General features: G+C 47.6%; 1 protein-coding gene across 1 annotated transcript in view; it reads left to right on the top strand.

The window, feature by feature from the left end:
• Positions 1-3,061: 3,061 nt before the first annotated feature.
• The window catches only part of LOC137533496 (uncharacterized), a 132,460-nt gene continuing 114,747 nt past the window's right edge, over positions 3,062-20,774 (top strand). Inside the window, exons 1-2 of the mRNA XM_068254874.1 lie at positions 3,062-3,281; positions 18,074-18,133. Coding sequence (XP_068110975.1) covers positions 18,103-18,133 — 31 coding nt within the window. The 5' untranslated portion in view covers positions 3,062-3,281; positions 18,074-18,102. The remainder of the gene's footprint in view (positions 3,282-18,073; positions 18,134-20,774) is intronic.

Here is a 20,774-nt window from a genome sequence, read left to right as displayed (position 1 = left end):
CTTGCGTCCACTTTGATCCATGGAATTCTCCGTCTTATCAAACTTAGGAAGATCCGTAACAGCTTCGGGTTCAGCATTTCATTAACCACTAATATCGCCCACTTGAGTCATAGGGAACATAAACATTACCTCGCACATCAGTTGTCCATTCATTTATAAATGGTGATGTTCGTAATGGCCGATTTCAACTTTGAGTAGCTTTGACTAAATTTTTCCTAGTTTTGATTACTCATAATTTTGATAACGAGTGGAATGGATTACCATTTCGATTTTGGTTTTGAGTTGCAATTTAGTGTATTATGATAAAATGTGGTCGTAATTTTCAACTTTAATTAAACTTGCATTGTACACTCATATATTAGTCATATACCGTATACAGTACATACATACATTCATTGACATACATGTATTTAAAAAAAAGCATTCAGAGTGTGGGAAATAAAAAAAAAATGACTCGGGGTCCCTTCTCCCAAGCTTCTTTAACCTCCTTGGCGGTTAATTTTTTTTGCCTAATTGGCAAAAATCCTTTTTTAAAATTTTTTTTTTTTTGTTTCATGTAAAGCTACCAGAGTGGTAGCTACATGAAACACCACTAGTGGGCGCATGTGTCCCTCTAGTGCGATCGTCGCCGGCATCTATAGCAAACAGGGGAACGCGTATATAACGCGTTCCCCTGTTTGGCTTCTCCTGTCGCCATGGCGACGATCGGGATGACGTCATGGACGTCAGCCGACGTCCTGACGTCAGGCACACCCGATCCAGCCCATAGCGCTGCCCGGAACTCATTGGTCCGGGCAGCGCAGGGCTCTGGCGGGGGGGGCCCTCTTTCGCCGCTGCGTGCGGCCGATCGGCGATCAAGCTGTGCGCGCGGCTAGCAAAGTGCTGGCTGCGCGCACAGCAATTTACAGATTAAAAATCGCCCCACCAGGGGCTGAGATCTCCCCCTGCGCGGCATAGCCCGAGCTCAGCTCGGGCTTACCGCCAGGGAGGTTAAACCTTTGTCCCCCATGCAGGCTGGGATAGCCAGAATGTGGAGCAGTGGCCGCGTGCATACCAGCCTGCATGGTCCATAAATGGGGGGACTCTGGAAGAGGGGGCAGTCAAATCTCCCCCTCTCCCCCAGAGCCTTTGTCCAGTTCATGGACAAGGGGCTCTTCCCCACCTCCTGTGCCCAGGAGAAGGTGGGGGCCAATGACGCCCTGGGAGGGGGGGTTCATGGGGGCATCTGGGAGTCTCCTTTAAGTAGGGAACCCCCAGATGCCCGCCCCCCTCCCAGGCTGAAATGAGTATAGGGGTATTTATTATCCCTTACCCATTTCCACAAAGAGCTAACGTGAAATACCTCTTGGTCACCAGAAGTGGGGAAGAGACACTTGTCCATGGATTGGACAAGGGCTCTGAGGGAGAGAGGGAGGACTACGCCAATGTGGGTGGACGCGGCGGCAGCCCCAGGACCGCCTAACGACGATTGGCGTAAGGTCTTTGGGGTGTGGTTTGCGGGCGATTGTGTGGAGCTCCACCTTCAGTCTCCCAGCTGCGAGACTGTTAGATGGCGAAACCGACGTCTTTTATTGCTGTACAGCGCGCTGCGATCTGCAGCAGCGCTGTACTCGGGACAGATGTGTGACATGGCTGTCCCCTCCATTGGCTCAAGGGTGACAGCTGATCACAGTAATAGGCTGGCGGGGGGAGGGAGGGGGCGGGGACACAGGGAAAATTAAAAAAAATACAGCATTTTATTTAGGCTGCTTTCACAGTGGGACGTTACAGGCGCACGTTAGAGCAGCCTGTAACGCACCCCACCGCACAGTAATGCAAAATCAATGGGCTGTTCACAGTGCCCACGTTGCATTACATTGTAACGCTGCACCTCAAGATAACGTACTGCATGCAGTACTTTAGACGCGGCTAAGCCACGTTAGACTGCTTGCACATGCTCAGTAACGTTGGGGAGGAGGGGAGAGCGGCCAGGCACATGGCTAATTAATATTCACTGCACGGTGTGACGTGCGTGTTTACTTCCTGGAGCGGCCGCTCTGTGCGGCGATTGGCCGGCGGGACCACGTGATGCCGCATGCGTCCAAGAGTACACATCACGGCATCACGGACGCCAGAGTGAGCTGCACAACGCAGCTCAGTCTGACGTCCACAACCAGCACCACCAGGCGTTGCGTTAGGGGCACGTTATGCGACCATAACGTCCCCTAAAACGCAACGTCCTGGTAGGAAAGTAGCCTTAAAAATAAAACAAATATTTATATAAAAAAAAAAACCATTGAGGGAGCGATCAGACCCCCCTAGAGAGCTCTGTTGGTGGAGAGAAAAGGGGGGGTGGGGGGGGGGGGGGGGGAGGGGAATCACTTGTGTGCTGAAGCCTTAAAGCTGCAGTGGCTTTTTTGTGAAAAATGGCCTGGTCTTTAGGGGGGTTTAACACTGCGGTCCTCAAGTGGTTAAAGCTGACAGCAACTGATATAGTGGAAAAGGGCTCTAAGGCTTCCAGTTCTGACTAGATCTAGTCGGAAATGGAAGGGATTGATATTAGAAGAGAATGGTGAGCTTCTAAGAGGAACCGACGGCGAGGTAAGTATGTTATATTAATTTGCATTTGTTCATTTTAAATAATGTTACTTGGTTCAGGTTCCCTTTCAGGTGCGCTACCTGTGCACATAAACTGTACTGACATTTAGTTAACATACCTCATTGACCATTGTATATCACCTAGATTTGCCAGGCACACCAGTAATTTCTATTTATTATATGTAAACATAACAACAGATTGTTGACAGGATACATTTATCACCCTCCACAGATCTCTTCATCAAGACTTCAGATGCTGCTGCCCTATAAGTAACCCTACAGTTACATAGTACTAAAATATTGCCCAGCGAGTTGTGTAAGCTACAGGCCAGCACTGAGCACAGTACCTGACAGACTGCATTCTTGGCTTTCTCTTGGAGGCTATCCCAGGGCTGAGTCAGGATGTCAGCTGACGCAGATGCACAGTGATGCAGAGGGAGGAGGTACTTACTGTCACTAAGCTACAGTGTAAGAAATATCTTTCCATAAGCTTTGTATATTAAAAAAGGTCTCTATTGCTTTATGACAGGAAATCACATTGCCTTTTCACTCCTCAGTATTAAAGCAAATACAGTACGTCACAGCAAGATAGGAGGATTAACAGTAGGGTGTGTGATGAGAGATCAGAGTTCAACCAGGAAGCTGAGCACAAGGAATAGAGACCAGCACGTGTGCATTGCTACGGCATAAGATTTAACTCAAAGGTAAGGCAAAAATTCACCAGGAAAGAAACTTCACTTTCTCTGAGAGACAAATCTCCCATAATACTGCGTAAAGAGTTAACAACTGTTAATTAAGCCAAAGTTGACTCCAGGTAGTCTCGGGGAACACAGAAAACATGGAGTGCCTGAGCAATTAAAGGGAAAGCCTATAGTCGTAAGCTACCTAATCCAGCCTTAAGCTAAATAAACACACTAGAATTCAATTACCTAAAAAGATTGTTCGTAGTTGTAGCAGGAGAAATTGTAGTGTGTGTACGGACGTAACATGACGCAGCTGACAGCGTGGTTAGTGATCCACCATGATGGATCCTTAAAGCAAACCTGCAGTGAAAATGTGAATAGAAAAAAGAACCCAAGGTGAAAATAACCGACGAGATAAACAATTATAAATATCCTCCTACTCCTGAAAATGACTTTTTTAATTATCCTAGAGTTTTCTTTTATATTTAAACATTTACAAAGTAGGTTGAATGTTTTATAGTCTCTAATCAGTGGCAGCCTATTAAGTGTCCCAGTTAGAAAAAGGTCAATAGTTCATGTATTTTATCTCTCCCTGCCCTCAGAAGTTGTATTCTGCCAGGAAAACGTTTATGGCTGTAATTTGCTTATCAGTGATGTTTACTGTATTCCCAACAAGGTACCGACAAGACAGAAGCGGTCACTGCCATGCCTAGAAATGAATTCTTTCAGGCAGCAAAATAAAACAAGTAAACAGCCTGGTTAATATGTTTTGTACTGTACACACAAAAGTTTATCTCATCATGTCACATATCGCTAGAGATGCCCGAACGGTTCGCCCGCGAACTTATTCACACAAACTTCGATGGTTCGCATTTGCGGTGAACTGCGAACTATATGCGAGTTCGACCCGTCCCCTATACTACATCATAAGGGTTAACTTTGACCCTTTACATCATAGTCAGCAGTCACAGGGTAGCCAATCAGGCTACACTCCTTCCTGGAGCCCCCCCCCCCCCTTATATTAGCTCTTTTGAGAGCTAATGTTGTTCTTGTGATCTATTTTTTTTGTGTGTGTGTGTGTGTGTGTGTCCCACAGCCCTGTCAGTCAGTCGCAGCTGCTGGTGGGACCTTGGCCCCTTGGTAATTCCTACTGTGTCACTGCCAGGCCCAGCACATTCAGTGACTACCTGTGTGTGTGACAGCTGCACATTTGTAATACCAATCACTGCATACCCACCTGTTCAGTGCACCTACCTACATATGTGAGCGCATGCAGTGTCACTGCACCTGTTCACGGTACCTGTGTGTGTGACAGCTGCAAATTTGTAATACCAATCACTGCATACCCACTTGTTCAGTGCACCTACCTACCTACGTGAGCGCACACAGTGTCACTGCACCTGTTCATGGTACCTGTGTGTGTGACAGCTGCACATTTGTAATACCAATCACTGCATACCCACTTGTTCAGTGCACCTACCTACCTACGTGAGCGCACACAGTGCCACCGCACCTGTTCATGGTACCTGTGTGTGTGACAGCTGCACATTTGTAATACCAATCACTGCATACCCACCTGTTCAGTGCACCTACCTACCTACATGACCGCAAGCAGTGTTTTATACCATTTACTGCACCTGTTCACGGTACCTGTGTGTGTGACAGCTGCAAATTTGTAATACTAGTCATTACATAATTGTTTACAGTACCTGTGTGACCGCACACTGTGTAATATACCAGTCCATGCATACCTGTTAACTGCACCTGTGTGACAGCTGCACATTGTATTGTAATACCAGTCAGTGCATACCTTTCACTTTACCCCCCCCCCCGATATGGACAAAACAACAGGCAGAGTTAGAGCCAGCGGCAGACCCAGAGGCAGGCCACCCGGCAGGTCTGTGCGAGGTCGCGCTGATGTGATTTTGTGCGGCCCTGGCCCAAAGTATAGTGCTCAGAAGAAAGCACGTCCCATCAACTCCCAAGATTGTCAGGACGTGGTTGACTATTGAACACAGAACACCTTATCTTCCGCAGCCACCAGCGCTACTACAAGCACCACAACTGCTGCATTTGACACTTCGCAGGAGTTATTTGATGGGGAATTAACTGAATCACAGACATTATTGTTACAACAAGATGAAGGCGCTAAGCAAGTTACACCACCTCATATGTCTGAGTTAGGCGACACTATGGACGTAACGTGTGAGGAGGAGGATGATGAAGTACCTGCTGTTGGTGAAGTTTATGAGGTGTCTGAGGCAAGCGAAGCTGGGGAGGATGACAGAGGCGTAGCTAGGGTTTTCAGCGCCCGGGGACAAAGACTATTAATGCGCCCCCTAAGGTGAAGGCGCGTGGCCAAATGTGGGCATGGTTATGGGTGGAGCCAAATGTACATGGAGGTTAGCAGGCTCACGCTCACCCACCCTCCCTCAGTATGTACCTTCCAGCATGTTCCAAGACAAATTCAGCAATCATGAGCCCCCCCCCCCCCATCAAGACAAATTCTGCAATCATGAGCAAACATGAGACCCCCAACATGACCAACTCAGCAATCATGAGGCCCCCAACAAGACAAATTTAGCAATCATAAGGCCCCCAACAAGACAAATTCAGCAATCATGAGGCCCCCAACAAGACAAATTCAGCAATCATGAGGCCCCCAACAAATCATGAGGCCCCCAATAAGACAAATTCAGTAACCATGAGGCCCCCAACAAGACAAATTCAGCAGTCATGAGGCACATAAATAGACAGCATTTCACATAAATAGGCAGAATGCCCCCTTAATATGGTAGACACCTCTCACCTGGCAGCAGTTCCCCAAAATACACTCAATCTGACAGCAGTGGTTCCCCAAAAATAGGTCCCCCCAGGTCTATAGGTGTCCCCAGAATAGGTGGCCAGCAGTATAGATGTCCCCAGAACTAGTAGCCAGGGGTAGAGATGTCCACAGAACAGGTAGCCAGGGGTATATGTGCCCAGTATATGTAGGCAGGGGTATGTGTCCCCAGTATATGTAGCCAGAGGTATATGTGCCCAGTATATGTAGCCAGGGGTATAATATGTGCCCAGTATATATAGTCAGGGGTATATGTGCCCAGTATATATAGTCAGGGGTATATGTGCCCAGTATATGTAGCCAGGGGTATATGTGCCCAGTATATGTAGTCAGGGTTCTATGTGCCCAATATATGTAGCCAGGGGTATAATATGTGCCCAGTATATATAGTCAGGGGTATATGTGCCCAGTATATGTAGCCAGGGGTATATGTGCCCAGTATATGTAGCCAGTGCATACCTTTCACTTTACCCCCCCCCCCCCCCCCGATATGGACAAAACAACAGGCAGAGTTAGAGCCAGCGGCAGACCCAGAGGCAGGCCACCCGGCAGGTCTGTGCGAGGTCGTGCTGATGTGATTTTGTGCGGCCCTGGCCCAAAGTATAGTGCTCAGAAGAAAGCACGTCCCATCAACTCCCAAGATTGTCAGGACGTGGTTGACTATTGAACACAGAACACCTTATCTTCCGCAGCCACCAGCGCTACTACAAGCACCACATCTGCTGCATTGGACACTTCGCAGGAGTTATTTGATGGGGAATTAACTGAATCACAGACATTATTGTTACAACAAGATGAAGGCGCTAAGCAAGTTACACCACCTCATATGTCTGAGTTAGGCGACACTATGGACGTAACGTGTGAGGAGGAGGATGATCAACTGAGCGCGCCCAGACTGGTGCTGCTGCTCTCTAAGTCTGCTCCAGACATTACATCTCATTTCTGCTACTTTAAACCTCTTAATGAAAAGACTGGACCGAAATTTCAGTGGATTCTAATGTAGCACTTCTCCAGCAACACCTATAACCTTTCAGAACACCTGGATTACTTGGGATGGCAAAGATTTAAGCTGGATTGGATCTTCCTTGGTATCACACACGGCTGAACACTGCACACCTTCCTTGGAATTGACCTGAGACCTTAAAGACTTTCTGCCTCTTTGTGCCTGCCCTCTCCCATCCTGTGAGTAACTTTCATCGATTATCTACAGCATCTATGCTCAATAGACTATATTTTTCTACATATATTATACATTATATCTTCAAATTCCTGAACAAAGAACTGTGTTTTCAAATTCATGCTGTCCATCCATACATCTCTGTGTAAGGACAATTCAGTCTATACAGGCCCTTTGATCTCTGCAGGATACCAGCCACAGCTGACAAACTTCACACCTTGACTCTAAATAGGACCTATCTCAGCAGGAGCCCTGAGCTGTCTCTTGTCCATCCTAATGTGTAAACATCAATATTCAGCAGAGAGACTTCTAGCTGTATACCAACCAAGAAATATCTATCCAATTGACAAATCCACAATAATTCTACTGAAGTCTGTTGGAATCTTCAGAAAGACAAAGAGAGGCTCGAGAGGACGTGGGAAAAGATATTCTTCACCGCAGAACCAAAATAACTCTGTGACAAAATCTGCAGAGTACACCCAGCCAACAACCCTAATAGCTCCAGCACAATCCAGCAGAGATGACAGCCACACATCTGGAGACTGTTCTGTCTTGGAGTCATCAATCTCAGACCTCAGCTCCAAGGGTAGCCCCATCAAGGCTGTCCTCTGTAATGTCAGATCGATAAACAACAAAACAGCAATCATACATGATCTAATAGAGTCTTCTGATCTGGCCTGCCTGACTGAAACCTGGCTTTCTGAACCAGTTGGCCCCACCCTGGAGGCTGCCGTGCCAACAAACTATTCCGTGATATACTGCAACAGAAAGGAACGCAGGGGAGGAGGGGTTGCACTTTGCTTTAGATCAGCTTTGAAAATCAGACCACTTACTGTAGGTCCTACCAACTCGTTTGAATGCTTGGGGGTGCAACTTTCAGCTGAGAAAAACATTAACATATTGCTGATCTACCGCCCACCAGAAAAATACTCAGACTTCCTTGAGGAACTTGTAGACCTCCTATGCAACCTAACAATGGAACACCCCAGATGGATTGTTCTTGGAGATTTCAATACATGGGTGGATGACTCTTCTTCAAAACTTGGAATAGAGCTACCTCGTGCCTTACATGAACTGGGCTTCCTCCAATCAATCAGCTCTGCTACTCACAGGAAAGGCCACACTCTGGACCTTATATTCCATACTGGGCTGTCAATAGCCAATGTGGAAATTAATCCTGTTGCCTGGTCAGACCATCACACTATCCACTTCTCCCTCTCAATACCAGCTGTCAAACACCAGGTCAAGAATCAAATAAAATATCGCCGCTTAAAAGGGCTAACACCTCAACATATCCGAGATAACCTTAGCTTTGATGAATTGACTGACTCCAGCTTGGACCCTGATACTCTGGTGTTTAAATACAACAAATGTGTGTCCTCCACCTTTGAGACCATTGCTCCTCTGCGCACCAAATATCTTACTCCACACCATCATGCACAGTGGTTTGATAACGCTATAAAAGAGCTGAAAAGACAAGGCCGAAAACTTGAGAGACTGTGGCGCAAATCTCAGTCCCCAGAAGACAAACATGCCTTAATCCTCCACTTGAAGAGCTACCAAAAGGTAATCACGGGAAAAAAATCATCCTTTCTATCACAAGAGATTGCAAATGCAGTTAACAAACCAGCCCAACTGTTCCGCACAGTGGAAAAACTCTGCAACCCGGCATGTCAAAAACTTAACATCGAGTCTTCAAAGGACCTCTGTGACCAATTTGCCCATTTCTTCACAGACAAAGTCTCCGCTATAAGGTCCGCCATCCAACTTACAGCATCTGAGCCTAATATAGCGCCGAAGACCATTAGCAGAGACAATGTAACACCTTGGTCAAACTTCAAAGAAATTGATGAAGAAGTCACATCAAGCATCCTCCTTCACGTCCGCCTAACTACCTGTGACCTAGATCCTGGCCCAACACAGTTCATGTTGAACTGCCCCGACCTGTTCGTACCGGTATTCCTAAAAATTGTTAACTGTTCCTTAAAATCAGGGATATTTCCTGCTTTACTGAAGGAAGCAATCATCAGGCCTCTCCTCAAAAAACCCTCCCTGGACCCAGATGCAATGACCAGCTACAGACCTGTCTCTAACCTTCCCTTTCTGGGCAAGCTAATTGAAAAAGCTGTTTACCTCCAGCTAGAAGCCAAAATCCTACAAAACAGTTATGACCCATTCCACTCTGGCTTCAGGAAACACCACAGCACTGAAACGGCCCTCATCCAAATATGCAACCACCTGCTCATGGCAAGAGACAGAGGAGAGTGCTCCATCCTCATACTGCTAGACCTTTCTGCAGCCTTTGATACAGTTGACCATGACATCTTGATAAACAGGCTACAGGAATACTGCGGCATTGATGGCATAGTTCTTCAGTGGTTCCAATCCTTCTTGAGTGGCAGAACCCACAAAGTGTCTATGGGGCCCTTCCTGTCCACCCCTGTATCACTTAGGTATGGGGTGCCCCAGGGCTCAATCCTCTCTCCCCTGCTTTTCACGATTTACATGTTACCGCTGGGAAAACTAATCCAAAAACATGGCCTGACATACCACTGCTATGCAGACGACACTCAACTATATCTTTCCTTCAAGCCTGGTGTGACAGACCCAACTCTAACTATAAACGCCTGCTTACGTGAACTACAGCAATGGATGAATGACAACTGGCTGAAACTAAATGCAGACAAAACTGAAGTCCTTCTGATAGGAGGGCAGAGCATGATAACAAAACAACTTAACTTGCAGTCTTCACCACTGGGAATAGGAGGCACGGATCTGCGCGGCTCTGATCATGTGCGTAGCCTGGGAGTTCTAATTGATTGGGATTTAAACTTCAGAACTCAAATCTCTGCTGTGGTGAAATCATCCTATTTTCACCTGAAGAACATTGCAAAAATCAAGCACCTCATACCCCCAGAAGATCTGCCAACCTTAGTCCATGCCTTCATCACATCCCGACTGGACTACTGCAATGCTCTCTACACTGGCCTTCCAAAAAAGGTCTTGTACCGACTACAGCTGATACAGAATACTGCTGCCAGACTGCTAACCAACCAACCCCGTCACTGCCACATAATGCCAGTCCTGCACTCCCTTCACTGGCTACCTATAGAATGGAGGGTCCTATTCAAGATCGGCCTACTGACATTTAAATCCCTGAATAATTTAGGCCCTGGATATATGAAAGATATGTTGCAGCTGCGTAGCAATCCCCGCATTCTCAGATCAACAGGTTCTAATAATCTAGTCATACCCAGAGTCCACTTGGAAACTTTTGGTCCCAGAGCCTTCTGTCATGCTGCCCCTACGTTTTGGAACTCCTTACCTCAACAGATCAGGACAGCTCCATCCCTGGACGTGTTTAAATCCAGACTGAAAACCCACCTGTTCAGTTTGGCATTTGCAGAAATATAACTTTTGTTGTGTGAATACTTCATCCTACTAATTACTGAATCTGAGAGAGCCTAAGCGCTTTGAGTCCTATGGGAGAAAAGCGCTATAGAAATGTTATTGTATTCTATTGTATTGTACCTGCTGTTGGTGAAGTTTATGAGGTGTCTGAGGCAAGCGAAGCTGGGGAGGATGACAGAGGCGTAGCTAGGGTTTTCAGCGCCCGGGGACAAAGACTATTAATGCGCCCCCTAAGGTGAAGGGGCGTGGCCAAATGTGGGCATGGTTATGGGTGGAGCCAAATGTACATGGAGGTTAGCAGGCTCACGCTCACCCACCCTCCCTCAGTATGTACCTTCCAGCATGTTCCAAGACAAATTCAGCAATCATGAGCCCCCCCCCATCAAGACAAATTCTGCAATCATGAGCAAACATGAGACCCCCAACATGACCAACTCAGCAATCATGAGGCCCCCAACAAGACAAATTTAGCAATCATAAGGCCCCCAACAAGACAAATTTAGCAATCATGAGGCCCCCAACAAGACAAATTCAGCAATCATGAGGCCCCCAACAAATCATGAGGCCCCCAATAAGACAAATTCAGTAACCATGAGGCCCCCAACAAGACAAATTCAGCAGTCATGAGGCACATAAATAGACAGCATTTCACATAAATAGGCAGAATGCCCCCTTAATATGGTAGACACCTCTCACCTGGCAGCAGTTCCCCAAAATACACTCAATCTGACAGCAGTGGTTCCCCAAAAATAGGTCCCCCCAGGTCTATAGGTGTCCCCAGAATAGGTGGCCAGCAGTATAGATGTCCCCAGAACTGGTAGCCAGGGGTAGAGATGTCCACAGAACAGGTAGCCAGGGGTATATGTGCCCAGTATATGTAGGCAGGGGTATGTGTCCCCAGTATATGTAGCCAGAGGTATATGTGCCCAGTATATGTAGCCAGGGGTATAATATGTGCCCAGTATATATAGTCAGGGGTATATGTGCCCAGTATATATAGTCAGGGGTATATGTGCCCAGTATATGTAGCCAGGGGTATATGTGCCCAGTATATGTAGTCAGTTTTCTATGTGCTCAATATATGTAGCCAGGGGTATAATATGTGCCCAGTATATATAGTCAGGGGTATATGTGCCCAGTATATGTAGCCAGGGGTATATATGCCCAGTATATATAGTCACGGGTATATGTGCCCAGTATATGTAGCCAGGGGTATATATGCCCAGTATATGTAGCCAGGGGTATATGTGCCCAGTATATGTAGCCAGGGGTATATATGCCCAGTATATGTAGCCAGGGGTATAAATGCCCAGTATATGTAGCCAGGGGTATATGTGCCCAGTATATGTAGCCAGGGGTATAATATGTGCCCAGTATATATAGTCAGGGGTATATGTGCCCAGTATATATAGTCAGGGGTATATGTGCCCAGTATATGTAGCCAGGGATATATGTGCCCAGTATATGTAGCCAATGGTATATGTGCCCAGTATATGTAGCCAGGGGTATAATATGTGCCCAGTATATATAGTCAGGGGTATATGTGCCCAGTATATATAGTCAGGGGTATATATGCCCAGTATATGTAGCCAGGGGTATATGTGCCCAGTATATGTAGCCAGGGGTATAATATGTGCCCAGTATATATAGTCAGGGGTATATGTGCCCAGTATATATAGTCAGGGGTATATGTGCCCAGTATATGTAGCCAGGGGTATATGCACCCAGTATATGTAGTTAGGGGTATATGTGCCCAGTATATATAGTCAGGGGTATATGTGCCCAGTATATATAGTCAGGGGTATATGTGCCCAGTATATGTAGCCAGGGATATATGTGCCCAGTATATGTAGCCAAGGGTATATGTGGCCAGTATATGTAGCCAGGGGTATAATATGTGCCCAGTATATATAGTCAGGGGTATATGTGCCCAGTATATATAGTCAGGGTATATGTGCCCAGTATATGTAGCCAGGGGTATATGTGCCAAGTATATGTAGCCAGGGGTATAATATGTGCCCAGTATATATAGTCAAGGGTATATGTGCCCAGTATATATAGTCAGTGGTATATGTGCCCAGTATATGTAGCCAGGGGTATATGCACCCAGTATATGTAGTTAGGGGTATATGTGCCCAGTATATGTAGTTAGGGGTATATGTGCCCAGTATATGTAGGCAGGGGTATATGTGCCCAGAGTAGGTAGCCAGGGGTATATGTGCCCAGTATATGTAGTTAGGGGTATATGTGCCCAGTATATGTAGGCAGGGGTATATGTGCCCAGAGTAGGTAGCCAGGGGTATATGTGCCCAGTATATGTAGTTAGGGGTATATGTGCCCAATATATGTAGGCAGGGGTATATGTGCCCAGAGTAGGTAGCCAGGGGTATATGTGCCCAGTATATGTAGTTAGGGGTATATGTGCCCAGTATATGTAGGCAGGGGTATATGTGCCCAGAGTAGGTAGCCGGGGGTATATGTGCCCAGTATATGTAGTTAGGGGTATATGTGCCCAATATATGTAGGCAGGGGTATATGTGCCCAGAGTAGGTAGCCAGGGGTATATGTGCCCAGTATATGTAGTTAGGGGTATATGTGCCCAGTATATGTAGGCAGGGGTATATGTGCCCAGAGTAGGTAGCCGGGGGTATATGTGCCCAGTATATGTAGTTAGGGGTATATGTGCCCAATATATGTAGGCAGGGGTATATGTGCCCAGTATATGTAGGCAGGGGTATATGTGCCCAGTATATGTAGGCAGGGGTATATGTGCCCAGGATAGGTAGCCAGGGGTATATGTGCCCAGTATATGTAGTTAGGGGTATATGTGCCCAATATATGTAGGTAGGGGTATATGTGCCCAGAGTAGGTAGCCAGGTGTATATGTGCCCAGTATATGTAGTTAAGGGTATATGTGCCCAATATATGTAGGCAGGGGTATAGGTGCCCAGAGTAGGTAGCCAGGTGTCCCCCTCCCCAGCAGGAGGGGAGCAGCGCAGAGAAGAGGGAAGCTGTGAGCAGCGGTAGGGAAGGGGAGCAATCTACCCCCTTCTTCCCTCACCTTAGGTGCTCTCCCTCCCTCGCTCTCCCCTCCATTACTGTCCGGGTGGCTGGCAGCGGCGGGCGGAACTTACCTTCGTCTCGTCGCAGCGCCGGATGGATCTGCCCGCTGCTCTGGTCTGGTCCAGAGCAGCGGCTGCGGGACCCGAACTTCCGGCCGGCACCGGAGCGAGACGGAGGTGAGTTCCGCCCGCCGCTGCCAGCCACCCGGACAGTAATGGAGGGGAGAGCGAGGGAGGGAGAGCACCTAAGGTGAGGGAAGGAGGGGGGTGATTGCCCCCCTTCCCCACCGTTTGCACAGCTCTACCTCTTCTCTGCGCTGCTCCCCCCCCCCCCCCCCCAAAAGAAAAAAAAAACCCTGCAGCTCAGCTAGGCGGAGGGCGCCCTTGGGGACCCGGCGCCCCGGGGCACTTGTCCTACCCCGACCCCCCCTAGCTCCACTCCTGGAGGATGATTATGATGATTATGATGATACGGATGCCACGTGGGATTCTAAGAGACAAGATGACCAAGGGGACAGTTAAGAGGGGGAGTCAGAGAGGAGTAGGAGGAGACGAGTTGCTGAAAGAAGCAGGGGGAGCTTGTCTTCAGAAACAGCTGGTGGCACACATTGGCGTGTCTGGCGCCATGTATCGCCACCTATGCACAGCCAGCTAACATGCCCTCAACGTCAGCTGCTGATGCCACCATAGTGCTATCACCCCAGGGGGGCTCAGCGGTTTGGAAATTTTTTTATGTGTCTGCCTTAGATCTGCATAATGCCATCTTTTCTCTGTGCTGCCAAAAATTGAGCCGTGGAAAGGCCAACAGCCGCGTAGGGACAACTGCCCTATGAAGGCACATGGAGAAAAGGCACAAACTGCAATGGGAAGAGCACCAGAGGATAAGCAGCACACAAAAGCAAAGCCACCCTCCTTCTCCTCTTCCTCCTTCAGGTGTATCAGCTTTCTCCCTTCCACCTTCACAATCACAGCCACCCTCCTCCACTCCACCTCTCACCTTGGCGGTTCCTGCTCTTCTGCACACAGCAGCAGCCAGGTGTCCATGAGGGAAATCTTTGAGCGGAAGAAGCCAATGTCTGCCAGTCACCCCCTTGCCCGGCGTCTGACAGCTGGCTTGGCGGAACTGCTAGCTCGCCAGCTGTTACCATACCAGCTGGTGGACTCTGAGGCCTTCCGAAAATTTGAGGCCATTGGGACACTGCAGTGGAAGATACCAGGCTGCAATTATTTCTCCAAAAAGGCGATACCCAAACTGTACCGTGAAGTTGAAAGGCAAGTGGTGTCATCCCTGGCACACAGCATTGGGTCAAGGGTCCAGCTGACCACGGATGCCTGGTCTGCCAAGCACAGTCAGGGCAGGTACATTACTTACACAGCCCATTGGGTCAACCTGGTGACCGCTGGCAAGCAGGGAGCAGGCCTGGCCCTAGACTTTTTGCCGCCTGATGCAATCTTTAAAGAAATCGCCGCTCCCCCCCCCCCAAGCCGTGGGTGTAAGGGGCCGCCGAGCTGGAGGGGATAGCGGGCAGGAAGGGGGTATTGGGTCTAGCGGCGGGGAGGGGGGTCGGACCCCCCCTCCCTCGCCTGGGTCCCCCGTCCTCCGCTCCCCTCCAGCTTTAAAAAGTTACGTTGCTGCAGCTATTGTAAGAGGCACGGGCGGGGATCACTCACCTTTTCCGCGTTCCAACGTAGCTCCACTGACGCTCTGAACAAACAGGTGGATCAGTGACTGACCCCGCACCAACTGGAGATCGGCAACGTGGTGTGTGACAACGGTAGCAATCTCATTTCGGCTTTGAATTTGGGAAAGTTGACACGTGAACCTTGCATGGCACATGTGCTGAATCTAATAATGCAGAGATTTGTGCCTAAGTACCCAGGCTTACAGGACGTCCTGAAGCAGCCTAGGAAGGTGTGTGGGCATTTCAGGCGGTCTTACATGGCCATGGCACGCTTTGCCAATATTCAGCGGAGAAACAAATTGCTGGTGAGATGCTTGATTTGCAATAGCCCGACTCGCTGGGATTCAATGCTCCTGATGTTCAACCGCCTGCTACAACAGGAGAAAGCAGTCAAACAGTATCTCTGCAACTACAGTCAAAGGACATGCTCTGGGGAGATGGGGCTGTTCTGGCCGAAGTACTGGACAGTGGACACTCATGCAAAATGCCTGCAGGCTCATGCGGCGGTTTGAGGAAGTGACAAACCTGGTGAGTTGCAGTGAAGGTGCCATCAGCGACTAGATTCCATATGTTTTCTTCCTGGAGCATGCCATGCTTAGAGTGGTGGATCAAGCTGTGGAGGAGCGTGGACAGGAACAGGAACAGGAGGAAGCGTTGTGGGATCAATTCTCATCAGAACCAGATGTTTCCTTAACACCTGCGGCAGCACAGAGGGGGGAGGAGGAAGAGTTGTGTGGGGAAGAGGAGTCAGATGAGGAAGGTGTTTTTTTTTTTGGAGGAGGAGGAGGCGGAAGAACAACCGCAGCAGGCGTCGCAGGGGGCTTGTGCTGCTCAACTTTCCTGTGGTATTGTTCGTGGCTGGGGGGAGGAGGAGAACTTATCTGACATCACTGAGGAAGAGCAAGAGGAGATGGTTAGTACGTCTGCATCCAACTTTGTGTAGATGGCGTCTTTCATGCTGTCCAGCCTGTTGAGGGACCCCCGTATAAAAAAACTCAAGGGGAATGAGCTGTACTGGGTGGCCACGCTACTAGACCCTTGGTATAGGCACAAAGTGGCGCAGATGTTTCCAAATCAGAAGGTAGAAAGGATGAAGCACTTGTAGAACAAGCTGGCAACTATGCTTTACTGTGCGTTTGAGGGTGATGTCACAGCACAACGGAATAATGGTATCACTGCCAGTAATCCTCCTCCCATGTCCACGCAGGCAAGGACAGGACGCTCTAGCGAATCGATCTCATGGTGATGTCGGACATGCGGACATTCTTTAGTACAACATCTCGCCTTAGCCCTTCCGGAATCTACCCTCCACCAACGCTTTGACCGGCAGGTAGCCGACTACCTGGCCTTAAGTGTGGATGTAGACACTGTGAGCAGCGATGATCCCTTAGACTACAGGTGCGCAGGCTTGACCTGTGGCCAGAGCTGTCCCAATTTGCCATCCAACTTCTGTCTTGCCCTGCCTCAAGCGTCCTGTCAGAAAGGACCTTCAGCGCAGCTGGAGGCATTGTCACAGAGAAGAGAAGTCACCTAGGTCACAAAAGTGTTCAGTACCTCACCTTTATCAAAATGAATGAGGCATGGATCCCGAAGGGCCCAAAGTCAGTCCCCACACACAGCATCTCTGCTTGCACGCCGTGTGACTGCCTGCCCCATGACTAAGTCGCTCCCCACACAACATCTGTGCCTGCAGGCCGCTTGACTGCCTACTCCGCCACCACCAACAGGGTCCAGGACTCCAGGCGGATTCCTGAATTTTTAAGGCCGCTGCTAGCAGCGGCCTCTATAATAATTTTTATGGTGCATGTACATGCCTGCCTAATTTTTCTGGCTGCACTGCAGCTGCAACAGCAAAACAAAAGGCATGTACATGTGTCAATTCCCCTTCATGATCATTACCTTGCTGCGGTGAAGGGGCTTGAATATCACAATGAAGCAATGACTGACGACTATATGAGTGTCGGAGGGGGGGGGGGGGGGGGCTCACCAAAGATAATAAGGTCGTTGCTTCATTGTGGACAGACCAAATTCGATCAGCTGGACAGTCACTGTTCTGTCATTGAGCTACCTCAGCCTGGCGACCATATGGGCTGAAAAGCCGCCATCACCTGCACTCTCGTCATGGTGCGCACCAGTCCAGCATGGCCGTCCCTACACAAACAGCTGTGTGCGGTGCGTTACACAGTGAGTTTGGTCTGTCAGTGTGAAGCAGTACTCTAATTACACTCCCTGATTGATGTATACACATGCAAGATGTTTTAAAGCACTTTAGGCCTCCAATTTAGCATGCAATGTGATTTCTGCTCTTAAAATGCTGCTGTGCATCAAATCCCGGGACTTTTGGCGTGTATCCCACTCCCCCATGCAAAAACTCAGATGTTAGACCCCTTGAAACACCCCTTTCATCACTTTTGTGGCCAACATAAATGTTTCTAATTTTCGAAGTTTGCCACCCCATTGAAGTCTATTGCGGTACGAAAGGTTAGCGTGAACCTAACTTTTTGCGGAGGTTCGCGTTCGAGGTTTGCGAACTGAAAATCGGTGGTTTGAGCCATCTCTACATATCACCTCAGGTACACTTTAAACATTACAATGCTCTGTACAATAAATTAGTCATTACCATCATTTTTGTCTTCAAGGTTACTTGCTTTCTCCACAAGTGTACAAGATGGGTCAGATCCCTGCAAGATATTCTGAAAGTGAGTTTTATTGTAATTTTATAAATAAATGCGTAAAAATCATTCAGTTTGTGTACTTAATAAAATATTGGATTATTTGTTACAATTTTATTTGAATCCCCAATCTCTTTTTTTAGACATGTCTATGTAGTACCATTGAGGCATCTGATAGATTTTGTGCCTGATTTATTATTACTGTGCTAAGCATCAATAAGAAACAAACCCTGATGGCGGATTTAAAGGACAACTATTACGTAAAATGCACTATAAATGACTTTTCTCTTTGTCACTAATAGAAGGTAGTAAAAATCTGTCAGGTTTTAGACTAGTTCATCTCTTCATGGGGGATTCTAAGGTATTTCCTTATTCACAAAAGCACTTACTGCGCTGCAGTTCCTCAGTTCATCTGCCAAAATAATGTGCAAACTAGAAGGGAGGTTGGCTGACAACTCTGTATAGATGCTTTATATGGGCTGCTTTTATTACCAATAAAGCTAATGCTGCTAAACTCCCATGAGGAGATGGACTAGTCAAAAATTGTCAGATCTGTTAGCATATTTAAGTAATTTACAGGGCATTTTACTGTAGGAGAAATGTACATATTACATGTATGCATTGTAAATTTTTTTCTATGATAGTTGTCATTTAAGAAAGAAAGGATGCTGCACTCAGGTGTGTTTGTGTGTGTGTGTGGGGGGGGGGGGGGGGAGGAGGGGGCATGCACATATGTCACTGATGTGTCACTGACGGTGACTCATTGGGAATTTAAAAAAAATGAGTCCCAGTCAACGTTAAGGAGCTTTATGTTTGAGGCAATGGTTACAGTGATGATGCTTAGCATTGTTAAAACATGACTTTTCTTAATCATCTCTTCAAGAACAAATAAGTGCATATAAGTATAATGTTAATATTTTGTAATATATACAGGATCTTCTCAAAAAATTAGCATATTGTGATAAAGTTCATTATTTTCTGTAATGTACTGATAAACATTAGACTTTCATATATTTTAGATTCATTACACACAACTGAAGTAGTTCCAGCCTTTTATTGTTTTAATATTGATGATTTTGGCATACAGCTCAAAAAAACCCAAATTTCCTATCTCAAAAAATTAGCATATTTCATCCGACCAATAAAAGAAAAGTGTTTTTAAAACAAAAAAAGTCAACCTTCAAATAATTATGTTCAGTTATGTACTCAATACTTGGTCGGGAATCCTTTTGCAGAAATGACTGCTTCAATGCGGCGTGGCATGGAGGCAATCAGCCTGTGGCACTGCTCAGGTGTTATGGAGGCCCAGGATGCTTCGATAGCGGCCTTAAGCTCATCCAGAGTGTTGGGTCTTGCGTCTCTCAACCTTCTCTTCACAATATCCCACAGATTCTCTATGGGGTTCAGGTCAGGAGAGTTGGCAGGCCAATTGAGCACAGTAATACCATGGTCAGTAAACCATTTACCAGTGGTTTTGGCACTGTGAGCAGGTGCCAGGTCGTGCTGAACAATGAAATCTTCATCTCCATAAAGCTTTTCAGCAGATGGAAGCATGAAGTGCTCCAAAATCTCCTGATAGCTAGCTGCATTGACCCTGCCCTTGATAAAACACAGTGGACCAACACCAGTAGCTGACATGGCACCCCAGACCATCACTGACTGTGGGTACTTGACACTGGACTTCAGGCATTTTGGCATTTCCCTATTCCCAGTCTTCCTCCAGACTCGGGCACCTTGATTTCCAAATGACATGTAAAAGTTGCTTTAATCTGAAAAAAGTACTATGGACCACTGAGCAACAGTCCAGTGCTGCTTCTCTGTAGCCCAGGTCAGGCGCTTCTGCCTCTGTTTCTGGTTCATGCTTCCATCTGCTGAAAAGCTTTATGGAGATGAAGATTTCATTTTTCAGCACGACCTGGCACCTGCTCACAGTACCAAAACCACTGGTAAATGGTTTACTGACCATGGTATTACTGTGCTCAATTGGCTTGCCAACTCTCCTGACCTGAACCCCATAGAGAATCTGTGGGATATTGTGAAGAGAAAGTTGAGAGACGCAAGACCCAACACTCTGGATGAGCTTAAAGGGATACTTAAGTCAAAAATAAAAAATGATTTTTACTCACCTGGGGCATCCCTCAGCCCCCTGAAGCTGTATGGTGCCCTCGCAGCCTCGCTCCGATCCTCCTGTCCCCGCCGGCAGCTACTTCCGGGTTCAGCAACAGCTGCTGACAGGCTGGGAACGCGAGTGATTCTCCGCGTTCCCAGCCGCTATATCACCCTCTATGCTGCTATAGCGTATATGTTATACGTTATAGCAACATAGAGGGTGATATAGCAGCTGAGAACGCGGAGAATCACTCGCGTTCCCAGCCTGTCAGCGGCTGTCGCCGAACCCGGAAGTAGCCGCCGGCGGGGACAGGAGGATCGGAGCGAGGCTGCGAGGGCACCATACAGCTTCAGGGGGCTGAGGGATGCCCCAGGTGAGTAAAAATCATTTTTTATTTTTGACTTAAGTATCCCTTTAAGGCCGCTATCGAAGCATCCTGGGCCTCCATAACACCTGAGCACTGGCACAGGCTGATTGCCTCCGTGCCACGCCACATTGAAGCAGTCATTTCTGCAAAAGGATTCCCGACCAAGTATTGAGTGCATAACTGAACATAAT

The sequence above is a fragment of the Hyperolius riggenbachi genome, chromosome 9 (assembly GCF_040937935.1).
Source record: "Hyperolius riggenbachi isolate aHypRig1 chromosome 9, aHypRig1.pri, whole genome shotgun sequence".
NCBI classification, from domain to species: domain Eukaryota; kingdom Metazoa; phylum Chordata; class Amphibia; order Anura; family Hyperoliidae; genus Hyperolius; species Hyperolius riggenbachi.
This window is presented reverse-complemented; position numbering and strand designations above follow the sequence as displayed.